The 26,473-nt window shown below is 34.2% G+C and overlaps 1 protein-coding gene across 1 annotated transcript in view; it reads left to right on the top strand.

The window, feature by feature from the left end:
• The window catches only part of NBEA (neurobeachin), a 776,021-nt gene that overhangs the window by 277,519 nt on the left and 472,029 nt on the right, over positions 1-26,473 (top strand). Inside the window, 1 exon segment of the mRNA XM_078147053.1 lies at positions 3,481-3,919. Coding sequence (XP_078003179.1) covers positions 3,481-3,919 — 439 coding nt within the window.

Here is a 26,473-nt window from a genome sequence, read left to right as displayed (position 1 = left end):
TTTTGAAATGTGTAGTGAGGAAGAAGAAGGAACTCAAATTGCATAGTCTCTCTTTTCAGTGAGGTAGGAAGCCAGGCTGCTAAGAGAGCACTGGGCTCCTTCAGACCCCCAATCCCTACTTTTTCAGCTTCATTTTCTGTGTTGGCTTCCCTCCCATTAGATTGTGAGCTCCTTGAGGGCAGGAACTGTCTTATGCCTTTCTTTATATCTCTAGAGCTTAGTACAGTGCCTGGCAAGTAGCAGGTGCTTATTAAATATTTATTGACTCTGAGAGACCCTCAAAAGGAGAGATGAGTGTCTGTATACATATTAGAGAGAATGTAATAGAGTACCTTCTATAAAAGTATACATGTGAGCAAATGAGGGCTCAGTCTTCTTAGTAAACATAAATTTTAAAAAGTTAAGAATCCCTAATTTTGAATTAAGAGCCTTGGATTTATTGTCAGAGATCCTGGGATCCTGGCACTAGCATTTATTATCTGTGTGACTGCACAAGCCATTTAACCTCTCCATTTCTCAGTTGTCTCACCTGTGAAATTCTGGGATTAGATTGCAAGATCTTCAAGGTTCCATCCAACTTTAAATCTATGATCAATTTCATAAGAATTATCTATTACATATATTTCTGTACCTTAACCTGTGGGTGCTCTGCTTAAAGGAATATAAATTTTAATTGCTGAAACCTCACACAATATTTTGGGTTTTATGGACTAGATTTCCTTTTTAAGGACCATACCTTAAACCCAGATTACTCTGGCTGTCATTGATTGGCTAACAGTAGGTTCTAGCCCAAGCCTCTCTTGGTCATTGTTTGGGTTCTACTGCCTCAGAGGGAGTATAAATAGCAATTGTTTTTGTTCTGGCCAGAAACCTTGAGGGTCTTCCCTTCCCAGATTTTCTTTTTTTTTTGGAGAGATAAAAGAGGCCATTCTTTGCCTCATTCTTTACCTAGCCTTACTCACTGAATGGGCCTTGTCTAAGAAAAACTGAGGCCCGTGAAAGACCTTAGGCCAAGGTCTCTAACATCTTACTCCATATATCAAGATTAAGTCAGAATGGGTACAGAATTTAGATGTAAAGGATGATACTATAAGCAGATTAGGAGAGCAAGGAATACTTTGCCTGTCAGATCTATGAAGAACAGAAGAATTTATGACCAAACAAGAGATAGAAAACATTATGAAATGCAAAATGCATAATTTTGATTATGTTAAATTAAAAAGTTTTTGCATGAACAAAGCCAATGCAACCAATATTAGAAGGGAAGCAGAAAGCTGGGAAACAATTTTTATAGCCAGTGTCTCTGATAAAGGCCTCATTTCTAAAATATAGAGAAAACTGAGTCAAATCTATAAGAATACAAGTCATTTCTCAGTTGATAAGTGGTCAAAGGATATGAACTGGCAGTTTTCAGATGAAGAAATTAAAGCTCTCTATGGTCATATGAACAAAATTGCTCTAAATCACTATTGATTAGAGAAATGCAAATCAAAATGACTCTGAGGTACCACATCACACCTATCAGATTGGCTAACATGACAAAACAGGAAAATGATAAATATTGGAGAAGATGTAGGAAAATTGGAACACTACTACATTTTGGTGGAGTTGTGGACTGATCCCACCATTCTGGAGAGCAGTTGGGAACTATGCCCGAAGGGCTTTGTGCATACCCTTTGACCCCATAATACCACTTCGAGGGCTGTACCTCAAAGAGATCATAAAAATAGGAAAAGGACCCACATGTACAAAAATATTTATAGCGGCTCTTTTTGTGGTGGCCAAGAATTGGAAGTGAGGGGATGCCCATCAACTGGGAAATTGCAGAACAAGTTGTAGTATATGAATGTAATGGAATGTGCTGTAAGAAATGATGAGCAGGTGGACTTCAGAAAAACCTGGAAAGACATGAACTGATGCTGAGTAAAGTGAGCAGAACCAGGAGAACATTGTACACAATAACAGTAACATTGTGTGATGACTAACTTTGATAGACTTAGCTCTTCTCAGCAATGCAGTGATCTAAAACAGTTGCCAAAGACTCATGATGGAAAATGCTGTCCACATCCAGAGAAAGAACTATGGAGTCTGAATGCAGATCAAAGCGTACTATTTTCTCTCTGTCTCTCTTTTTTAAAAAAAAAATTATTTCTTCTTTCTTGTGTTTTTTCCTCCTTTGGTTCTAATTCTTCTTTACAACATGTCTAATATGATAATATGTTTAATATGATTGTACAATATGACATATTTTACAATATGATATTGTACAACATGATATTATTGTAATATATCCTATATTAGATTGCAAGCCATCTTGGGAGGGAGAAGGAGGAGAGGGAAGGAGAGAACATTTGGAACTCAAATCTTATAGAAGTGAATGCTGCAAGCTAAAAATAAATAAATAAATAATTTGGAAAACAAAGGCCAAGGTCTTTCACTACATCTCAGGCCATCTCCAGACATCCTGATCTATATTTTGCCAATCGACCCAGATGGCTCTGGAGGACAGAATGACTCTGGTGACTTTGCACGGCCCTACCTCACTTAAATCTAATTCACTTGAAAGTCATGACATCCCCTTCCTGATGTCATTGGTGCTCTTAGAGAATGAAGGACAAGCAACAATAACAACTAATTCATTGACTCAAATATTTCATTCCACCTACCTTGTTCTAGTCTAATATAAACATTTTTTAACTTGTAAATGTAAGTTTGTTGTTATATAGGTTTTAATGTCTTGATCAGAAACCTTTACTGTATTTGAATGTTTTGGTTGTGTCTCTCACATGGTTCAGTTTTTTTAAAAAAATTATAACTTGATAGACTTTTAGAAAATAATAATGAAATATCAGGAATTTAGTTGTAACTGTGGTAGTAAAGATAACACTAACATAATAATTTCTGATAAGCTACTATGAAAACTATTATAAATGATTATTTCCTAATGCTTTTAAAAGCATCAATTTTCTTTCCCAGCTGATGTGCTGAGTAAATATTTCCTGTATAATTAGATATTTATCATGCAGAATGTTTCTGTATCTTTTAAAAAAAAGTAATTTGTAGGCACATATTATTGTTATTTGCTTATTATATTTTTTAATTCTTACAATTTTTATTTCATTGTTCTAGTCAGTGACCTTATGGAAAATGTTTAACAATTGGCTCTGATGGAAAAAAAAAGGCCCACAACACACTTTTATGTTTAATCTACATTATTTACGTTTTCTCTGTCACTTTCTTAAGTCTAGACAATAAACAAAACAGCAAATCATGCTCTTATTTATAATGTTTTCAATTTTCTGAAGTATAAATGCTCACATTGAAAATTTAATAGTCAGCTCTCAGGAGTTGTTTTGAGTTGGATCCTGTCTATCCTTCCTTCTAATATATTAAAGTATTGAAATATTCAAATGTATATACATAACTGGTATAATTAATTAAGATTTCTTAAACATTTTATACCCCCTTCTTTGAATACAGAAACTCCAGCTGCATTTCAAGAGAACATGAAAGAAAAAGAAACACCAACACCTGGTGAAGAGATTCAGCTGGAAAGTTCAATTCCTCATACAGATTCAGGAATTGGAGAGGAGCAGATACCTAGTATCTTGAATGGAGCAGAACTAGAGACTAGCGCAGGTCCTGATGCCATGAGTGAATTATTATCTACTTTGTCTTCTGAGGTGAAAAAATCACAAGAAAGTCTAACTGAGAGCCCTAACGAAATGCTCAAGCCTGCACCATCCATATCTAGCATCAGCCAAACCAAAGGCATTAATGTCAAGGAAATACTAAAGAGCCTTGTGGCTGCTCCAGTCGAAATTCCAGAATGTGGTCCTGACCCTGTCCCTTACCCAGATCCTGCATTGAAGAGAGAAGCCCATGCTATTCTTCCTATGCAGTTTCATTCCTTTGACAGGTATGTACTGAACTTATTACTCATATTGTTATAAGTAAGCATGTATAATTAGATCATGATACTTCAGAAATATTTGGAGTCTGATATTTAAGTAGTAATTAATTAGAAATTGAGTCTAAAAAAAGTTTTTTGTAGTCATATAGATAGAGCAGTATAATTGAGTTCAGGCCATCACATTGAGAGGACCAACCTAATTAATTTTAGAATTTTATAGAAAGTAATTTTATAATTTAATAAACATTTATAATATGCTTAAAAATAGAAAGCAGTATGGTATGAGTGAAATATATTGAACTAGACAGGAAACTTAGATTTTATTTCAGACTGCCTCTGACTAATGCTATTGCTCAGACAATATCCCTGGGCACAAGCTTCCTCACCTGTAAAATAGACAAGGTCATATACATTTTAGTTTCTAAGGTTCATAGATTTTATGAAAATATTATAGTAGACAATCACCCAGACATTTAGAAATCATATTTCAAGTTTAAATACTGAAATGTGAATTCACACATGTGAAGAAGAAACAGAACCTTCTATGATCACCTGTCTCATGTAGTTAGCATTAACCAATGGAAAAGCTTTACTATGAAATATAAATTTTATTGTAGGGTATAAGATTATTTTTGCCAGATTTCTAAAACACTTATAAAGAGCAGAAAGTATGTTCAGTTAGCTAGATTAGAAAATTCTGAGAGTTGTGTGTTGAAATGATTCAAGGATATTTACAGTTATTTTTATTTTATTCAGAACCAAAATATACATCTTTCCCTAAAGGCGTGGAGGATCAAAGACAATATTGATTCATGAATAAAGTAACTTTCCGCTTTAGTAATCTAGGCAGATGCATGTGTAGGGAAGTCTTTTTTTTTTAAGTAATACTTTAAAATACTTTACAATAAATTCTAGAATGAATGATGCACATTTACAATGCTAAAATAGTAAAGAATGTGCTAAATTGGCATCTGAACCAAATCATTATCATTGAAGCTTGAAAATACTTTCCCAGCCAAAGAAAAAGAAATGTGTGGAAGTAACTAATTTAAAAGGAGGGTTGGTTTATTTGTTTTGGTTAGAAAAAAGGAATGATATAAGAATTAATAAGATGTCATTGAAAACTGAGGAGGAATAGAAAAACGTATCTATATAGCAATAAATCTTATTTCAGATGTAGTTAGAGGTTTATTTTACGGAAGTTAATTATCTTCTAAATTTCATAGCAAATTAATTTTTAGCCTATTTATTGAAAACCCCATTTTATACTTTTCTTTTCCTTATCAACTGATTTTTAATGATTTGAGAGAAAATATTTTGTTATAATTTATTTTTCATAAAATATTACATGTAAATGTATATATATATATATATATATATATATATATGTATATATATATAGAACCATAATACTTTTGGCAAATATTTTGTAAGGATAAATTATATGTCCTTCATAGTTTCAAATTTTTATTATTTATGTTCTTAAGATATTATTTAGGTGACAAGGAAATTCTATCTTGTTAATTTTCTTGGCATGTCTATGTTTTGTTTTTATATTAATGTTGAAAATAATGTCATTGCTTCTAGTGAATTATACAAAGAATAACTATACTTGTAAAAACTTTAAGAATTTTGAGGGAATTTGTGCTAATTAAATAAGATTTTGTTGGGTAACATGATGAATATTGAAATGATTTATAAATTTTTTGAGGGAAAATGTGTCTTAAAAGTTACAGATTTGAATTTATAATTATACTATTCTAGTATCCAAATGGACAGTTTTAAAAAACATACTTTAAGCCGTGGAGAATAATAAATCTACCACATGTACATATTTCCGTGAAAATGTGTAAAAATTCAAGTTAAGCCAATATCTTTAAAGTTTTGTATAATAGTTTATTTTAAAGTTATCATTATGGGCTAACAATTTGATAAAAGGCTAACATGTCAAGAGTTACTGAAATTCTTTTAAGAGAAGCGAAATCAAATGTAGAATAAGCAAGAGCATATTTCAGATTTGCTATATATTTTAATATGGATTTCACTTAGAATAATTTTACCTCCTAATTTCATCTTGACTAAAGATTAAAATTTCACAAAACAATGTTCCCAATAACAAGTCTAAATCTATAACATCGAGTTTTAAAAATCACAAAACTTTTGTATTGTTCCAAGTAACACCTAGAAAATGTAGAGGAGTGCATTTATTTTCTAAATTGTAGAAGTAGGAGTGAGGTAGCAGAGCACAAAGCATTTTCTAAGTCATAGTAGGAAAAGGGACTCCTGTATAGTTAATATATGCAGGAGCTGAAGTACTATCAAATGTAAATGATGAGGTGATATTGATGAAAGGAGGGGATTGAGGTCTCGGGGGGCGCTGATGAGGGATTGAACAGAAGCGGCCTTGCTCTGCACGTAACTCAAGTCTGTCGTCTTCACTGCTCAAAGCCATAATGGGAGGTGGCAGTCTGAAATGAGTTGCCACGGCAAAGAGTATTATTTTTGAAATGCTTTCACACAAATCACTAGGCCCTGCATACAACTTAGTTTCATGCTTTAATGTCATCAGGAGGCACAAATTGGTGTGTCTAATTGTTTGCCACCTGCCAGCAAAATGAGCTGCCAGCCAGCCAGACGGGTTTGATTGTCTGTCAGCCATTCAATAGATTGAGAGTGACAACATCAAAAATTTCACTTCAAACTCTGAAGCTCTGAGCAGCTTTTCAGAGACCTCTTCCCCACAAGTGCTTCTGGACAACTGCATTTTTCAATTAGATTTCAGTATATTGCTGCCTTCTGCCTCATCTGTCTTAAGGTAGCTGTAATTACATTATGAGCTATATAAACAGATTTGAGACACTGAAATCTGAAATCTAAGTTATGACATGTCTTTTGACATGAGATTGAATTCCTTGAAAATAGGATTTAAGGTGATGGATTTTAGAACCAAAGTTCTGAGTTGTACCAGTTTGATACAAAGAATTATAATAGAACTGACCCTGCTAATAATCCATTTTTTATTCTTATCTTCACTTGAAATATATGAAATAACTTGCCTGTTCCAAGTGGATGAATCATATTTCATAATAGTATTTGAAAATCCCCATGGAAATCACTCAGGGCTTTACTTTTTTTTAATAGCATTTTTCCAGTTCTGATGAAAAGTTTTTCCTTTTCCTTATTACTAGTCTTTCAGCTTAAAAGCTTCTACCCATTGTTACTGGTCTTGTTTTCTGGGGCAAAACAAAACAGGTATAATTCCACCTCCACATGCTAGCCTTTCAGCTATTCGAAGATAGCTATGAGTCTTCTCTTCACTAGGATAAAGAAACGTTGTGTTCTTCCCAGAATGTTTTCAAAATTTAATGTTTACTTTTTTCATGTTTCAAAGTTTGTTAAAAAGTAGTTGTTTTTATGTGATGCTTTTAAAATGATTTCATTTTCACATTTTATGTACTTAGAATTATGTGCTTAGAGATGGTCACAAATGCTTCTTATATGTCTTTATTTCTATCTCAGAATGAGCCATTGAAATTTGTATACTTCTGAGTATGTTGATAATGAACTGACGTGACATGAAAGTTTATTAAATGAAAGCACTGAAAGTGCTAATGTCACCTAATATTAATTTGATTTGTATGTTTAAGGTAAATTTTGAAATTATCAAATTTTAACAAAATGTGTCCATTTATGTCAGTGAGCAGCTTTCATGAAAGTTTTATTCTTTCAAATTACAACATTGTCTTAGAGTGAAGAAATAGTTTTACTGTCTATAAAGTTTTATGTCCCTATATATTTAATTTTCACGTTGGTTTAAATATATAGAAAATATTACAACTGAGCAATTGTGTTTTAGTGTCTACTATCAGTAACATATCGATATACATAACATAAGACTGCAAGTTGTATTTTTCTAAAATTGATATTTTAGTCATACATCTGCATCTTTTAACCTAAAATTTCAGTTGAAATTGAATGCTTTTTCCTGAACATAGTAACAAGGGGATTCAATTGACTGTTATTTAGATGATTTTCATCTTCTGAGAACATACACATATACTTTTTTTGTTTGTTTTTTGCTCTTCGTGGAGTTCCTTTCAGGTTTGGGCCAGAAGACAAAAATAGGGAACTAAGTCTTTTATGTGTAATCTCATTGCTAACATGGTTAAGAAAAAATTGCCCTATGACAGAAAGTTTATAACTGTTTCTTCCATCTGTCTTTTTAATAGAATCATAGAATGTTAGTGCTAGAAAGGAATTTCATGTGTAGTTCCTTTGGTTAATAAATTGAGGTATTTTATTCTTCATTTGTTTTTAGAATATTATTTGGGTTTAAAACATCATATTGTCATTATTGTTGTTAGTAACAAGTAAAGTATTAATAAAAGTATTTTTATTTGTTAAAAAATCCTGAGGTTTCTGCTTATTCACAGGTAAACTAACTTATTATGTCCACTGCTTTCTGTTTTAATTCTAATCTACTGCTTCTCCATCCAGTCTCAGAGTAAAAATTATGTATAGTCTTATTTATAGGCTGATACTTAAGATGATATGGCATTTTCCATTTTTATGACCTGTATTGTCATTTTACTTTAACTTCGTGCTTAAAATAAAAAAAAATAATGCTGCTGATACTAGAGTAAGTTAGAGATGTGTTGTAATTCTTTCACTTTGAAATCTTTAACTGTATGATGATTGTCTAGAATCTATTAATCTTATTTGAAGACTAAAAAATTCATAAAAGATATAAGATTCTAAAACTAATATTTCTTCTTTTAAAGTATTTTATATTATTTTTAGGGATTAAATCATTATTACTTCTGTTATGTTCTGTTCTATCACTAAAGAAGCCACTGTCTTTAGAAACAATATATTGCTGGATATTGTCTTTTAAAATCAGTTGCTATAAGCCAAAATCTTAACTGTATATTTGATAGATAATGATTTCATTTGAACTGTTGTCGTTTTATGTTGGGGCATTGGTTGACACTATCCTTGAGTAGCTAAAACTGTAATAGAGCAAATAATATGGAATCAGTAAAGTATTGAAAGTGATGAAAAGTAGGAAATTAAGTTGCAATATAGTTCTGTTCACTTCTATAACAATTTACTGGAAATTAAATGTAGTATGTATCTGTTCCAGCATATTTTCATTTTAAAGATGAGAAAACTGAGACCCAGAAACAGAATCATAGAATTTAAGGGTACCTTAGTGGTCTGCTATTCTAACCCATGCCCGAAAAGAATCCTCACACTAATGTATACAAGTGGTTATTCAGCCTGTGCTTTGAAGATTTCCTCAGAGGACATTTCAGAAGACACTTTTCAAAGCAGCCATTATACTTTTGATGTTTCTAAGAGAAGTTTTCTTTATATGAAGTCTAAATTCAATTATTTGCACCTTCTGCACTTTATTAGTATGCTTTCTGTGGCAAAGTAAAACAAGTGTAATTTCTCCTCCGCATGACACCTCTTCACCTGTTGGAAAATAGCTGTGAGTCTTCTCTTCACTAGGATAAAGATCCTCAGTTCATTCAAGTAATCACATGACATGGATTTTCAGGGTCCTTCACCATCTTTGTTCCTTTTGTCTGGGTATTCTTATTAGTGTCCTTAAGGGGCATCTAGACTGAACACCATAGTCCACTGAACACAATACTCCAAATCAGGGCAGAATACAATGAAATTATCACTTACCTATATATATCTCTTAATGCAGCCCTTGAAATGACATTAGCTTTTTTGGCTGCTCCATTATACTCATTGAATTTGATATCCACTAAAATTCCCAGATCTTTTTCAGAACAATTGCTATATTACTATTCCTACCCCATCTGGTTCTTGTGAAGTTGATTTTTTTTTTGTACCCAAGAGTATCCGCATATTTGTCCTTGTGGATATTATGAAAATTACTTCAGTACTCTACCTTCTTTAGAACTTTTGAGTATAGCCTTCCAATGAATTCTGAATCCATCTAAGTCATTATCCACTTCACGTTGTATGAAATGCTTTATGAAAAACTGCTGAAATCTAGATAAATTATATTCACAGTACTCCCCTCAACTACTAGTTTAGTAGTCCTCTCAAAAAATAAAATAACATTAATCTTATATGATCTTGTCTTGATGAAGTCATGCCTGTTCTTTATAATCACTGTTTTCCTTTTTAGATGTTTATCAATTGTTTCTTTAATGATTTGCTAGAATTTTCCTGGGACTTAAGTCAAGCTCACTGGTCTGTGATTTGCACATGCTATTCTCTTTTTTTTTTTTTTTGAAAATCAGGATATTTTCCCTTATCCAATATTGTTATACTGTTTCCATTTTCCATGGTCTTTTGAATATTACTAACAATATATCAGCCATTGTTTCTAACTGTTCTTTTAGTATCTGAAAATATAGTTTATCTGGGCCTGAAGACTTAGATTTATCAGGCAGCTGCAGATAACTGCAGGAAATATATACTAGCAGCCTGACCACCACCAGTGTTGTGTATCCTTTAGGTTCTTTAGTAGTCAGTCTCACTTTTTGCTTTCTCTACCTGTATACTGTGTATCTTTGCTTCCTCCTGAGGTCAGTATTACTGTCAATTTAGGGCCTTGTATGATAAGACTTAAGGAAGCACAACCTCTAGTACCAAAGTAGTAGAAGGTGTGGGAATGTGGCAGAGCGAGGAGCCTACTTCCCTGACAGATACCCCAGTGAGGTTCTAACCATGCACCACAAAGAACAATGATTAAAAAAGATCCCCCCAAAATCGGCTATAAACCCCTTCTAGTCTAAGACTGCACAGAAGGAGAGCCAGACTCTTGTGGAAGCCTGTACAAGTTGGGTGAGTAGAAGACAAAACACAAATCAGCTCAGTCCCATAGCCAAAAATGCAGCCTAACCAGCACCTAGCACAATAGTACCTAGAGGGATGACTCAGGGTCTTCATCCCTATCTGTGAGACAGGGCCAGGGAAACAGAAATTATCAAAATGCATTTATAGTGTTAAAAGGTACAGAAGATTAACATTTAGGTAGTGGAGTACTTAAAAGTACTTTGTGGAAAGACATTACTCGCTTGAGAGAATTTTCTTCTCCTAAACAAAATACTTTTATTTTTATATCTGGAAATTCTACATTAACCTGTCATAAGTTATCTTTGGTTAATTATAACTTGTTTACCACATGTGACAATCCTATCACTTCTGAAGAAAGTTAAACAAAAATCAGCAGAAATAGCCTCTTTGATGCAACAGCAAATGCAAATAGTGTTCTATGAGAGATACATAAGAAGTTGTGCATTTCAGAGTAAGGATTGCCAGGCAGTAGTCAAACAAAAATAAACACAGAGACTACACACCTAGCTGTGGGGAATGGCTAATTGGAACTGTGTGGCTTCTATGTCATTCTCATCTTCCTCAGCTACAATTGGAGCTCTTAAAGAGGATCTCTTGCCTTACATTGTTTTGCCTAAGACCTCTTCTGTAATCACAAATAGAATTCTTTCAGCCTCCTTTGCTGCTTGAAGCACCTTTTCCTCTTGATACTTTCAAGAGAGTCTACTAAGATTTCCTCTCTTATCCCTGAGTTCATTACCTTTTTAGGTAAACCCTCATGCTTGCCTGTATCTCTTGGCTCTTCATTAAGCTTTTCTTGGCTTTTTATTATATAAAGAGTCAACTATTCCTAACATCAGGTTAATTTTTAATCTCCATGAAGGATTCCCAGCTTGACCTGGCAGATAGATAGTATTCGCTCAGCCCATTATGTAGCAGTCACAATTATGAAGAAGGCAGAGCTTGATCTTGCACAGTAAACTCGGGATCAAGGAAGATCTAGTCACATTATCCAGGAATATGGAAGCAGAATGTGACTGAAATACAAGCTCCTAATCCAGAAACTGAGGCTGGAGATATGAATAATCAGAAAAACAAAAACATGTAATACAATGAAGAAATATTTTGGACTGAGAGGATCCCAAGGAATAAACATAGAAGAAAAGAGCAAATCCCACACAAATCAAAGTAAAGCTTCAGAGGAATGACTATCCTGATTAAAAAGACTAGAAGAGAACCTAAAAGAATGAAACAAGGCATACAGCATGGATTAGCTAGGGAATTAAAAAAAAAATAATGGCAAGGAGAATTAATACCTTAGATCAGAGAGTAATAAGCCTTACAAAAGAATTGAACTACCTGAAAATTAAGATGGTGCAAACAGAAAATGACTTTAGGAGAAGATACTAAAACAAAATCAGAAGAATGAAAAAAAAAACAAAAATACAGAGTATAAAGTTTCAATAAATGGCATGAAATACAGGGCAAAGAGAAGTAATTTAAACACTATTGAACTGCTTGAGAATCGTCTCCTCCTTGCCCCTGCATTGGATACCATATTTCAAGAAATTATAAATGACAACTGTGTAGGTATTTTAGAATATGAGGTCAGAATGAAAATAGAATGTACCATTCAAATCCTGAAAGAAGTCCTCACAGAAAAGTGCTAGGAATGTCAGAGTCAAAATTCAAATCTTCTAAGTCAAAGAAAAAAAGAGTACTATACACAGCCAGAAAGAAAAGGTTCAGATACTAAGGAACTATAGTCAAGATCTGACAAAACTTGATTGCTCCTGCAATCAAAGAGAGGAGAGGCTGGTATATAAAGGTGCAAAAGATAAAAGTTGTTTTTCAGTACTTTTTTAAAAGTAATTTATTTATTTTTAGTTTTCAACATTCACTTCCATAAGATTTTGAGTTTTAAATTTTCTCCCCCTTCTTCTCCCCCCTATTCCTCAAGATGGCATGTAATCTGATATAGGCTCTACTTATACATTCATATTAAGCATATTTTACATTAGTTATGATGTACAGAAGAATGAGAAATACTGAGAAGAATCACAAGAAGAAATAAAAACAACAAAAGAAAAGGAGAGTGAATAGTATGCTTCCATCTGCATTCAGACTTCATGGTTCTTTTTCTGGACATGGATAGCATTTTCCATCATGAGTGTCTTGGAGATGTCTTAGATCCTTTCATTGCTGAGAAGAGCTAAGTTTATCAAAGTTAGTCATCCCATAATGTAGCAGTTACTGTGTACAATGTTCTCCTGGTTCTGCTAATTTCACTCAGCATCAGTTTGTATAAGTCTTTCCAGGTTTTTCTGAAGTCCACCTGCTCATCATTTCTCATAGCACAATAGTATTCCATTACATTCATATACCACAAATTGTTGAAGCCATTCCCCAATTGATGGGCATCCCTTCAATTGCTACTATAAAAAAAAGCTACTATATTTTTGTACATGTAGGTCTTTTTCCCACTTGTATGATCTCTGTGGGACACAGACATAGAAATGGTATTGCTGGGTCAAAGGGGTATGCACAATTTTATTAGCCCTTTGGGCATAGTTCCAAATTGCTCTCCAGAATGGCAGGATCAGTTCGCAGTTCCACCAACAGTGCGTTAGTGTTCCAGTTTTCCCACAGTATTCCTGTTTTGTCAGGTTAGTCAATCTGATAGGTGTGAGGTAGTACCTCAGAGTCATTTTGATTTGCATTTCTCTAATCAGTAGTGATTTAGAGCATTTTTCATGTGGCTATAGATAGCTTTAATTTCTTCCCCTAAAAACTGCCAGTTTATATCCTTTGACCACTTATCAGTTGGGGAATGATTTGTATTCTTATAAATTAGACTCAGTTCTCTCAGTATTTTAGAAATGAGGCCTTTATCAGGGATATTGGCTGTAAAATTTGTTTCCCAGCTTTCTGCTTCCCTTCTAATCTTGGTTGCATTGGCTTTGTTTGTACAAAAACTTTTTAGTTTAATGTAATCGAAGTCATTCATTTTGCATTTCATAATGTTCTCTATCTCTTGTTTGGTCACAATTCTTCCTTTCTCCATAGATCTGATAGGTAAACTATTCCTTGCTCTCCTAGTTCGCTGTCTTTATATCTAAATCTTGTACCCATTTTGACTCTGTCTTGGTATTGGGTGTAAGATGTTGATCTATGCCCAGTTTCTGCCATACTATTTTCCAGTTTTCCCAGTAGTTTTTGTTAAATAATGAGTTTTTATCCCAGAAGCTGGAGTTTTTGGATTTATCAAATATTAGAATGCTATAGTTGACTGTTATGTCTTGCATACCTAACCTATTCCACTGATCCACCACTCTGTTTCTTACAAGTAATTTTGATGATTGCTGCTTTATAATACAATTTACCATCTGATGAAGCTAGGCCACTTCCCTTACATTTCTTTTCATTAGTTCTCTTGATATTCTGGACTTTTGTTCTTCCACATGAATTTTATTATTGTTTTTTCTAGCTCTATAAAATAATTTTTTGGTAGTTAGGTTGGTGTGGCACTGAATAAATTAATTTAGGTAGAATTGTCATTTTAATTATATTACTCGGCCTACCCATGGGCAACTGATAGTTTTCTAATTATTTACATCTGACTTTATTTGTCTGAAAAGTGTTTTGTAATTGTGTTCATATAGTTCCTGAGTTTGTTTTGGCAGGTAGACTCCCAGATAGTTTATAATGTTTACAGTAACTGTTAATGGAATTTCTCTTTCTATCTCTTGCTGTTGGGCTTTATTAGTAATATGTAGAAATGCCAATGATTTATGCGGGTTTATTTTATATCCTGCAACTTTGCTAAAGTTGTTTATTATTTCAAGTAATTTTTTATTTGCTTCTCTAGGATTTTCTGAGTATATCATCATATCATCTGCAGAAGAGTGATAGCTTTGTTTTTTTCTTTGACTATCCTAATTCTTTCAATTTCTTTTCCTTCTGTTGTTGCTAAAGCTAACATTTCTTGTACAATATTAAGTAAAAGTGGTGATAATGGACATCCTTGTTTCACCCCTGATTTTATTGGAAATGCTTCTAGCTTCATCCCCATTACATATAATACTTGCGGATGGTTTTAGATAGATGCTACCTATCATTTTAAAGAAGACTCCATTTATTCCTATGCTGTCTAGTATTTTTAATAGGAATGGGTGTTGTATTTGTCAAATGCTTTTTCTGCATCTATTGAAATAATCATATGATTTTTGTTAGTTTTGTTGTTTATATGATCAGTTATGCTGATAGTTTTCCTAGTACTGAACCTGCCCTACATTCCTGGTAGAAATCATACCTGGTCGTACTGTATTATCCTCAAGATTAGTTACTGTAGTTTCTTTGCTAATATTTTATTTAAAATTTTTTGCATTTATATTCATTAGGGAAATTGATCAATAATTTTCTTTCTCTGTTTTGGCTCTTCCCAGTTTAGGTATCAGCACCATATTTGTATTATAAAAAGAATTTGGTAAGATTCCTTCTTCACCTGTTTTCCCAAATACCTTAGGTGGTATTGGAACTAATTGTTCTCTAAAGGTCTCATAGAAGTCACTTATAAATCAATCTGGCCTTGGAGATTTTTTCCTATGGAAAAAATTCATTGAGTTCATCAGTGGAGTTCATTGATGGCTTGTTTAATTTCTTTTTCTGATATGGGGTTATTTAAGTTTTATTTCCTCTTCCTTTAATCTGGGCAATATATTTTTGTAAATATCCATCCATTTCATTAAGATTGTTAGAACTATTGGCATACAGTTGGGCAAAGTAACTCCTAATTATTGTTTTGATTTCTTCTTCATTGGTGGTGAATTCACCCTTTTCATTTTTGATGCTGGTAATTTGGTTTTCTTCTTTCTTTTTTTAAATCAAATTAAAAAAAGTTTATCTATTTTATTGTTTTTTTCCCAAGAAAAAAACAAGCTCTTAGTTTTATGAATTAGTTCAATTGTTTTCTTAATTTCAATTTTATTAATCTCTCCTTTAATTTTCAGAATTTCTAATTTAATATTTAATTGGGGATTTTTAATTTGTTCTTTTTCTAGCTTTTTCAGCCCAATTCATTGATCTCTTCTTTCTCTATTTTATTCATGTAAGCATTGAAAGATATAAAACTTCCCCTAAGGACTGCTGTCACTACATATCAAAAATTTTGGTATGTTGTCTCATTATTGTCGTTCTCTTGGATGAAGTTATTGATTATTTCTATCATTTGTTGTTTGACCCATTCATTGTTTAGGATTAGATTATTTAGTTTCCAATTAATTTTTAGCCTATCTTTCCATGGCCCTTTATTACATGTAATTTTTATTGCGTCATCATCTGAAAAGGCTGCATTTAATGTTTCTGCCTTACTGATTAGATAGTGAGGGTTTTATGCCCTAGGACATGGTCAGATTTTGTGTAGGTGCCATGTACCACTGAGAAAAAGGTATATTCCTTTCTATCCCCATTCAGTTTTCTCCAGAGGTCAACCATATCTAACTTTTCTAAAATTCTGTTCATCTCCTTCTCTTCTTTCTTGTTTATTTTGTGGTTAGATTTATCTAGTTTCCAAGAGGGGAAGGTTGAGGTCCCCCACTACTATAGTTTTGTTATCCATTTCTTCCTGTAACTCCCTTAACTTCACCTGTAGTTTCCTTCCTTATCTCTTTTAATTAGATCTATTTTTGCTTTTGCTTTGTCTGAGATCAGTTTTGTTATCCCTGCTTTTTTTTACTTTAGCTGAAGCATAATATGTTCTGCTCCAGCCTTTTACCTTTATTCTGTGTGTATCCTCTGCTTTAGATATGTTTCTTGTAAACAAGACATTGTAGGATTATGGTTCTTAATCCTCTCTGTTATCTGCTTCTGTTTTATGGGAGAGTTCATCCCATTCACGTTGACAGTTATGATTACTATCTGTGTCTTTCTCTCCATCCTATTTCCCTCCTGTTTATGCTTTTCTCTCTCCTTTCTCTCTTTCCCTCCTCACTACAGTTTTGCTTTTCTCCATTAACTCACTCAGTCTGCCCTCCCTTCTATTAGCCCCCTCCCTTTTCTTCTTCTTTACCCTTTCTACTTCTTCCTTCCCTTCTGTTTAACCTCCTCTCTTTTCTTTTTCCTTTCCCCTCCTACTTCACGTATGGTAAGTTAGATTTCTGTACCTAACTGATTATATTCCCTCTTTGAAGCAAATCTAAAGGTTCAAAAATTACTTATCTCCCTCCCTTCTTTCCCTCTACTGTGTTAGGTTTTTGTTCAATTTCATGGGATGTAATTTACCCTTGTCTGCCTCCTCCTTTCCTCTTCTCACAATACAATTCCTTTTCACCACTTGATTAGATTTTTTAATCATCACATCAAAGTCAACTTATACCCATACCCTCTGTCTAAGTATACCCCTTTTGAATGTCATAACAACAATACAGTTCTCAAGATTTGCAAGTGTCATCTTCCCTTGTAGGGATGTAAACAATTTGCTCATATTAATAACATGTTTTTTCTTTCCTGTTTACCTTTTTATGTCTCTCTTCTGTCTTGTATTTGAAGATCAAATTTTCTGTTGAGCTCTGGTCTTTTCTTTAGAAAAGTTTGGAAGTTTCCTATTTCATTGAATGTCTATATCCTCTCCTGAAAGATTATGCTCAGTTTCATTGGTTAGTTGATCCTTGGTTGTAATCCAAGGTCCTTTTCCTTATTCCACACCCTCTGATCTTTTAATGTAGAAGCTGCAAGGTCCAGTGTAATCCTGACTGTGGTTCCAAGATATTTAAATTGTTTCTTTCTGGCTGCTTGCAGTATTTTCTCTTTGACCTGGCATTGTTGGAATTTGCTATAATGTTCCTTGGCATTTTCAATTTGGGATCGCTTTCAGAGGGTGATTGCTGGATTTTTCAATGACTATTTAACCCTCTGGTTCCAGGCCCTCAGGGCAGTTTTCTTTGATGATTTCCTGAAAGATACTGCCCAAGCTCTTTTTTTCATCATGGTTTTCAGGGAATCCAGTAATTTTTAAATTAATCTCTTTCGGATCTATTTTCTAGGACAGTTGTTTTACCAATGAGGAGTTATTTTATGTTTTCTTCTATTTTTTCATTCTTTTTTTTTGTGTGACTGTTTCTTGATCTCTTATAGAGTCATTAGCTTCTACTTGTCCAATCCTAATTTTTAATGAATTGTTTTCTTAGAGTTTGTACCTCCTTTTCCATATGGTACCATTTTACTTTTTAAGGAATTCTTCTCTTCAGTGAGTTTTTGTACCTCCGTTTCCATTTGGCCAATTCTGCTTTTTAAGGACTTGTTTTCTTCAGTGTACTTTTTTTTTTCCATTTGACCAATTATATTTTTTAAGGACTTCTTTTCTTTTTTTTTCATCTTTTACTTATTCATTCATTCATTCATTCATTTATTTATTCATTCATTCATTCATTCATTCATATTTTAATTTTTTTTCCATATGCTTTTGAGTTGAAAATTTTTTTCTCCCTTTTTCTCCCCCCCACCCTCTCCAAGATGGCGCACAATCTGACATAGGCTTTACATTTACATACCCATTAAACATATTTTCACATTAGTGAAGTTGTAAGTAAAAATTAAAACCAATAGGAGGAACCATCAGAAAGATGTAACAAAACTCAACTGAAGGTAAAAATAAGTGAGAGCGATTCGACTTCCATAGTTCTTTCTTTGGATGTGGACAGCATTTTCCATCCCGAGGCCTCTGGAGATGTCTTAGATCCTTGTAATGCTGAGAAGGGTTCAGTTTAACATTCTTTAGTCACTGCATAACGTGGCTGCTATAAGGACTTATTTTCTACAGTTAATTTTTGTCCTTCCTTTTCCAAGCTGTTGATTCTTTCTTGCATACCTCTCATTTCTTTTCCCAACTTTTCTTGTACTTCTGTTATTTAACTTTTAAATCCTTCTTGAGTTCTTCCAAGAAAGCTTTTTGGGCTGGAGACTAGTTCATATTCCTCTTGAGGTTTCTGATGTGGATATGTAGATAATGTGTCCTCTTCTGAATTTGTGCCTTGATCTTCACTGTTCCCATAATAAGAATCTTTGATCATTGTCCATTTCTAGTTTTTGCTCATGATGTTGCCTATTTCCTGACTTTTTAAAAAAGTTGAGCTCTCTTGCTGGAGAGCAGGAGGCACTGACCCAACCCAAACTTCATGTACTGAGAGCCCCCGACCTGGTAACTGGCTTTGTGTGCTGAGGCCTCAAAGGCTGGCAGTTGGAGGCTGTAGGGTTCTGGCAGCTTACCTGGTGCTGGGCTTGGGTCAGTAACGTTGGAGCTCTGGGGATTCTGGCCCCTGGGGGTCCTTTGCTCACCCAGGCCTTGCACAGGGATGTTTTGCTGCTGGAGGATGTCTATCAGCCTGGAGCTTTGCCTCCTGGAGCTGTGCTTCCTGGAATTGTGCTGAGGCACCAGAAGATTTGGCTGCTGGAGAAGGCCATCAAATTTAATGTTTTATGAGATGATGTCTACTGGTTCCCTGGCCTGTACTAAGGTATTGAGGAGGTCCTGGTGTTGGTGCTTTCCTGTTCCACTATCCTGGGGCTCAAGACCTCCTCTGGCTATGCTGAGGTGGGACTTGCCAGGACTTCTCTCTTCCTGTATTGTTCCACCTCCCCCAGAGAAAGAGGGGCCTTTCCTGTTAATCCCCCAAGCTTCCTGGGTTACATGCCTGCTGTACCCTATATTTCTGCTGGCTTAACTGTTCCAGAGTTTCTCCAGGTGTGATATTTTCTGGGGTTTCGGAGATCAGTAAGGGAGAGTGAAAATGGCTTACTTCTTGTTTCACCATCCTGGCTCCCAGAAGCAGAAGACTCCCATTTTTTCATCTTTTTTCAGTTGTGGCTGACTCTTCATGACCCCATTGGAGTTTTCTTGGCAAAGACACTAGAACGGTTTGCTGTTTCTTTCTCCTGCTTATTTTACAAATGAGGAACTGAGGCAAACAGGGTTTGCCCCAGGGTCACATAGTTAATAAGTATCTGAGGCAGATTTAAATTCAAGAAGATGAGTCTTCCTGACTCCAGGCCCAGCACTCTGTCTACTGAGCCACGTAGCGGTCCTTAGAAAACAAAAAAATACTCTTTCCAGCAAAACTGAATATGTTTCTGCAGGGCATGGGAGAGAAGGAGAGAGAAATGTCTCTTTTATGAAATACAGGATTTCCAAACATTCTTGGTAAAAAGGCCAAAACTGAGTAGAAATGCAGGAAACAGGAGAAACATAGAAAGGTGCACACATTTAATCAGTTGAAATGGATTATGTGAAGATGAGTTGTTAATTTACATGCTAATGGGGGGAAAAGTAAAAAGTGGCCTTTCAGAGCTCTAAGGTTTTACAAGGTCATCAAGAAAGTTAAGAAGAGTGGGGCAGCTAGGTGGCGCAGTGGATAGAGCACCGGACCTGGATTCAGGATGTACCTGAGTTCAAATCCAGTCTCAGGCACATAACATTTACTAGCTGTGTGACCCTGGGCAAGTCACTTAACCCCATTGCCTAACCAAAAAAAAAAAAAAGAAAGAAAGAAAGTTAAGAAGATAGGAAGAGCGCCTTGCAATGATTTATTCTGTTTTGATAGTCTTATGAGAAGGAAGGCAGAAAATCAAGGACTATAGAAAAATTATAGTTTATAGATCCTTGTAAATTACTAAATGGGAACATAAAGTAGTATAAATTTTTTTTAATTGAGCATGGCACCTTTAGAGGAAGTTGGGTATAGTCATAGAAGGCTGGGCCTGGTGTCAGGATGACCTAAGTTCCAATCCAGCCTCCAGATACTTACTAGCTGTGTGTCCCTGGGCAAGAACCTTAATGTCTGTTTTCTTCAGTTTTCTCAGCTGTAAAATGGGGATAATATCACCTACCTTAAAGGGTTGTTGTAAGTCTCAAATGAGGTAATACTTGTAAAAAAGTACTTAATACAAATCTGACACATAGTAGGTGCTGTATAAATGCTTATTCCTTTCCCCATCTCCTCCTTTATGAAAATAACCTACCATATATTGGCTGATTAAAAAGCTCACAAAAATGCAAAAAATGTTGACATACTAAACATACCATTTATTGATCATACTGCAATAAAAGTTCTATTCAATAAAGAGCCTTTGAAGAAAAAATTAAAACTAATTGGAGACAAAAAAAACTTAATCCTAAAGAATTTATGGATCAAAGAACAAATCACAGAAACAACATAAAATTTTTTCAAAGAAAATGATAATAATGAGACAATATACTAAATGTTTTGGAATACAATAAATACTAAAAGTGTTGGAATACAATAAAGTTTTGGAACACTTATGGGGAAAATTCATTTCTGTACATGCTTTCAGCAACAAAACTGAAAGAAAAAATGAATGAATTTGGCGTGCAATTAAAAAAAACCCTAGAAATGCAATGAATCAAAACTCCTCCAACTTGAAATCAACTTAGAAATAACTGAAATTCAAAGAAGAGATTAATAAAAATTGAAAGCAAAAAATCATTGAATGGATGAATACAAGTTATCTGGAATGTTTTGACTAATAAAAATCATTATAACTAATTTTATTTAAAAAGAGAGAAGGGGAAGGTAAGGAAAAAGGGAAAAGAATGAGCATTTAAATAGTGCTGATGAAGATGATTGTAAGATATCTCATTTTACTTATTTGAGGAAACTTTTTTTTAAATAAAAAATGATGAAAGAGTTCTTAACAAAGTAAGGATAAATAAAACTATAAGAATTATTTACCCCTATTATAGGCCAACAAACTAATAACTTAGATGGAATGAATCAAAAATTATCAAAAAATATAAAAATCCCCAGATTAGTAGCAGAAGAGAAGCAAAATTAGTAGCAAAAACAGAAATTGAATATGCTATTATTGAATTTCAGGGCCAAGGTAAGGAATGAGGGTTTCCCGAGGAACATCTAACAACATGACCAGATTAACTTATAATTGAATTGTATCTTTCAAAGAACAATTGAAATGCTGTTGGGAAGTTAGTGGATCAGTGTGGAGTCAGGAGGACCTGTGTTCAAATTTGATCTCAGACACTTATTAGCTGTATAACCCTTGGCAAGGCACTTAATTGTGTTTGCCTCAGTTTCTACAGCTATAAAATGAAGGTACAACAGCTTCTGTCTCAGAGGATTGTTGTGAGGCTCCAACATGATAAACATTGTAAAGAGCTTAGCACAGTGCATGACACATAGTAAGCATTATATAAATGGTTATTCCCTCCTTCTGCCCTATTATTCCATATTTTTAAATAACTGTAGTATGTACATATATATGTCTATGTGAAGGCCTATTGTATTTAGTGTTATTTAGGTGTTGAGTTCAGGATAAAACTTTTTAAAAAAATGTTAAGAAAAAGACCAAAATAGGGAAAGAAAAGTCTAATTTGGGATTAAGCACTGGAGAACAAGAAAGGAGAGGGACAGGGGAAAATGGACCAGTGGAGTCTTGGACAGCTAACCACATCAACTCAGTTCTTTTCCTTAGAGTTAGCCCTGCCCAGAAGGTAACTGTTACTAGTGAAAGTATCTGATTTAGAGTGAAAAGTGTTGTTTTTAGAGTTGGTTAGAGCTTAGACAAATGTTAATGCAACTATTACCATGTATATTAAAATTCATCTAAATCATTAAAGCAAAACAAAACATTCAAGTAGAAAGTGTTGTGGAAATAATTTGCAACTCCCTAATTGAAATTGGGTACTAGGCCTGGATTCAAGAGGACCTGAGTTCAAATGTGTGACCTTGGACAAGCCACTTAATCCTCTTTGCCTTAGTTCCTCATCTATAAAATGAGAAGGAAATGTCAAACCACTCCAGTATCTTTGCCAAGAAAACCCCATAGACCGTATGGTCCATAGGGTCACAAAGACTCAGAAACAACTGAGTAACTGAACAACAATAATTGAAAACTAACAATACAAAACAATAGCAAAATGCCAAATAATGAGTACATATAAAAATTTTAAGCCTTAGAGTTTAAATGAGGAAAGGAAAGACTTCACAAGGAATAGCAAGTTGTACAAAATAGACTTGCACTTTCACATTCAATCATCTTTTCATTATTCTACTGTGTTTTGGAAATGCTTGTTTCACCTTATAAATTAAAAATAAAACAAATGAAATTTTAAAAAATAAAAAACAAATAAAAAAGACTTCACAGAGCTGTAGTTTTTGTTTTTTGTTTTTTGAGGGGCTTAGGCTAAGTGACTTGCCCGTGGTCACACAGCTAGTAAGTGTTATGTATGTGAGACCAAATTTGAACTCAAGTCCTCCTGACTCCAGGGCTGATGCTCTGTCCGTTGCACCACCTACCTGCCCCCAGAGCTGTAATTTTAACAGAGCCTTCAAGGGTGGATTGGATTTGGATAGGGAGAGAGGGAGGGGACAGAGCACATGGAAAAGTATACAATCTAGTTCTCCTCAAGTAGCACATAGACTTGTTGAGGTAAAAAGCATTAATTTAGATTTTATTGCTTTTGACCATAGATAAACTTTACAGAGAACAATTAAGCATTATATATGTATAACAGTTAGGCACTTATTTAGATTTCATTGCTTTTGGTCAAAGATAAACTTTACAGAGAAAAAAATCCACATATACAGGTATGGTGGGTCACTTATGTCAAGTTACTAAGATACTAGAAATTCCTGAGCATAAAAGCATTTAGTTTTCCATCAGATGAATCTTATCTGATCACTGTGTTACCTAGTTAATTTAACACTAGTTTCCAAAGTACCTTTTATTTGGAGTTTTGAAGTAGCTAGTACCAAATCAAGGCAGCTAGGTGGCACAGTGGATAGAAGGGTGGGACTGGAGTCAGGAACACCAGAATTCAAATCAAGCCTTATTGGCTGTGTGACCCTGGGCAAAACAAGTTGGAGAAGGAAATAGCAAACCACTGTAGTGTCTTTGCTAAGAAAACCCCTAATGGGTTCATGAAGAGTCAGACATGATTAAAAGCAACTAAAAAGCAACAGTTGTTTAGTTTAATTTAATAAATTAATTTAACTTTTAATTTAAGCTTTTTGAAATAGTAACTTAGTTGTTTCTGAGTTATTTTAATGATTGTTAATTATAATAATACATAAGTGCCAGTTTGATTATTGGTATTAAAAAACAGATTGGGTAGTTGCCTTTGGTAATGGTAGTGTGTGTAGCTTAGAAATAGATTGCCATGAAGCAGTATTTGAACTTAGAAATAAATTAGATGGATAATTTATAATAATCTGAAGTGATCTTTTTTAATTAACCTGGTCAGCTTAGAAAAATCTGTGTCTACTATATATAGTTTATCAAAAGGTTTTTAATTGAAGTTTTGTTCAACTGCCTATCTCAGGCAACTGTGTAGCTCAATAGATAAATTGCTAGCCACAGAGTAAACATATCTTGTTATGTTTGGCATAGATAACTTACTGTGTGGCCCCGGCCAAATCACTTGACTTCTGTTGGCCTCATTTTCCTCCTATATAAATTGGGAATAATAACAACAAATACCTCCCAAAGCTTTTATGAAGATTAAGTGAGATTATATGTGGAAAAGCACTTTAAGTCATTTTATAAATGCTGTTATTGTTGTTGTTGTTATTATTATCATCATCATTGGTGGTGGTGGTAGTGATAGTGAAATGATCCAGGTCTTCCAAAATAGAATAGCAATGAAACATGATAAATTAATGATGCACATTTATACATTGCTCATGTTTGCAAAAGCTTTTACATATGTCATTTAAGTGATATCTAAAGTCCCTTACAATTCTAATTCCAGAGTCAACAAAATCAACTTAATGATGTTTAAATAGAACCCCATCTAAACTGAATATGAGACCTTGAAGGCAAGGACTATTTGACCTGTTTTTGCATCCCCAGAGCCCATAGTACCTGACACAAGTAAAAAGTTTTTGCTCATTTATATAGTTTGTGTATCAAATTTCAATATTTGATGAATCTTTGATCTTATCATTGTGGAGACATCAGACACTCCAGTTCATAACTCATCTAAGCTTTTCTCTTTCTGGGCAACTCACTTTATGTTTCGTGGGTTGTCCATTTAAAGTATTGGGGCCTTCCTCTAGCTCTCTTGATATTGGGCTTGGGATATCTTTCAGCTATCCCTAACTCTTGTTATGTGAGTGGCCTATCTTTTTTCAAGTTATCCATCTCTCTGAAGACATTCTTTATGCCTCTACTCGTATCGTTCTTCTTTAACAGTCACCTTTCATTTCCCCTTTGAGTACTCAGTTGTTTTCTTGACGTCTGTGATAATTTTTGACTTATAGCTTAGCTATAGTGTCACTAGAACATTGTTTAAAAATAGACCTCATATCAGGGAGGAGTTTAGGACCATTAAAATTGCTACACGGAGAAAAAAAATTGCTATGTGGTTTTCCTTTTTAAAAAAATTGATATTTTTTACTTTTTTATTACATTAATACATATTTATGGAATAGAACAATCATTTCCATAACATAGTACAATAAAAAAAGATGATTGTACATAAAAGTGCAAATCTACTAAGCACACCTTGCTGTTTCTTTCAAATATACAACAAAATTATTATGTACATTTCTTTTGTTTTCTTTCCTTTTTTTATATCCTTCCACCACCCTACCCTGGAGATAGCTACCATTAAACACAAATAGGGGTGTGTGTATGTGTGTGTGTGTGTGTGTGTTGTGTGTGTGTGTGTGTGTGTATTTAAAATTATTCTACACATACATCTATTTATCAGTTCTTTCTTTGGATGTAGATAGCATCTTTCTGTTGAGGGCCGATCTTAAGAGTCTGATAAGGGTTTAAGATCCAAGGCAGAGTTTGACCTCTGCTCAGGCTTTCACCCCAAAGGGCTCAAGGATTAAGTGGTATGGCTCCCCAAATTCCTTCCTGATAAAGAGGTCTTTGAGACATCCCTTCTCTCTCTTTGAACCTTAGGTTTACATATTTACTCCTCTATGCAGGTGGTTCCTAGGCGCCTGGGAAAACCTTGGAATCTACAGCCCAAACTAGGAACCCTGATAAGGAGGAAATTCATGATTGTTACATCCTCAGCAGATGTTCTGGGGAGTATCTCACAGGGAGGACTCTTTGAAGTTAGGCTAGATCTTCCCTATATATTCTGTGCCCTCAGATGAATAAACTGAGTCAGTAATTCTACTCTGCCTGCCCATGTCATAAGTTATTTCACGCCTCTCCGTTCAGTGTACATTCTGGTTGCGGGCAACATCTTTCTTCATATGACCTTTATGGTTAATTTGCATATTTATAGCAGTCAAAATAATTTATTGACTCAAAGTTGTTCTTAAAACAATATTGTTATTACTGTATACGATGTTCTCTTGATTCTGCTCGTTTTGCACTTCATTATTTCATGCAAGTCTTTGCATGTTTTTCTAAGATCAATGAGGTCATCATTTCTTATAGTACAATAGTATTTCATCACAATCATATGCCACAGTTGGTTCAGCTACATGGTTTTCCAAACAAAATCCAGTTCACTTTACTCCCAGAAGTTCTGTAGTTATCCAAATTCATATCATAGCCTGGACAGCAGATAGTTTTCAAGTACTTAGTTTTTCCTCTTTATTGTTAGAGCATATTTTTTGGTGTGATTATTGATCTCATTTAGGAGCTCTGCAATATTCTTTTGCTTGATGCAATTAGCATAATTCAGTCTGAGTAGTTGGAGGACCTTATAGCTGTAGGGAATTCTTTTTTTTAATTTTTGTCTCT

The sequence above is a fragment of the Phascolarctos cinereus genome, unplaced genomic scaffold (assembly GCF_003287225.1).
Source record: "Phascolarctos cinereus isolate Bilbo 61053 unplaced genomic scaffold, phaCin_HiC Scaffold_726;HRSCAF=1367, whole genome shotgun sequence".
In the NCBI taxonomy this organism is placed as follows: Eukaryota; Metazoa; Chordata; class Mammalia; order Diprotodontia; family Phascolarctidae; genus Phascolarctos; species Phascolarctos cinereus.
The sequence above is the reverse complement of the archived record's forward strand: the minus strand, read 5'-3'. Positions and strand labels throughout refer to the sequence as shown.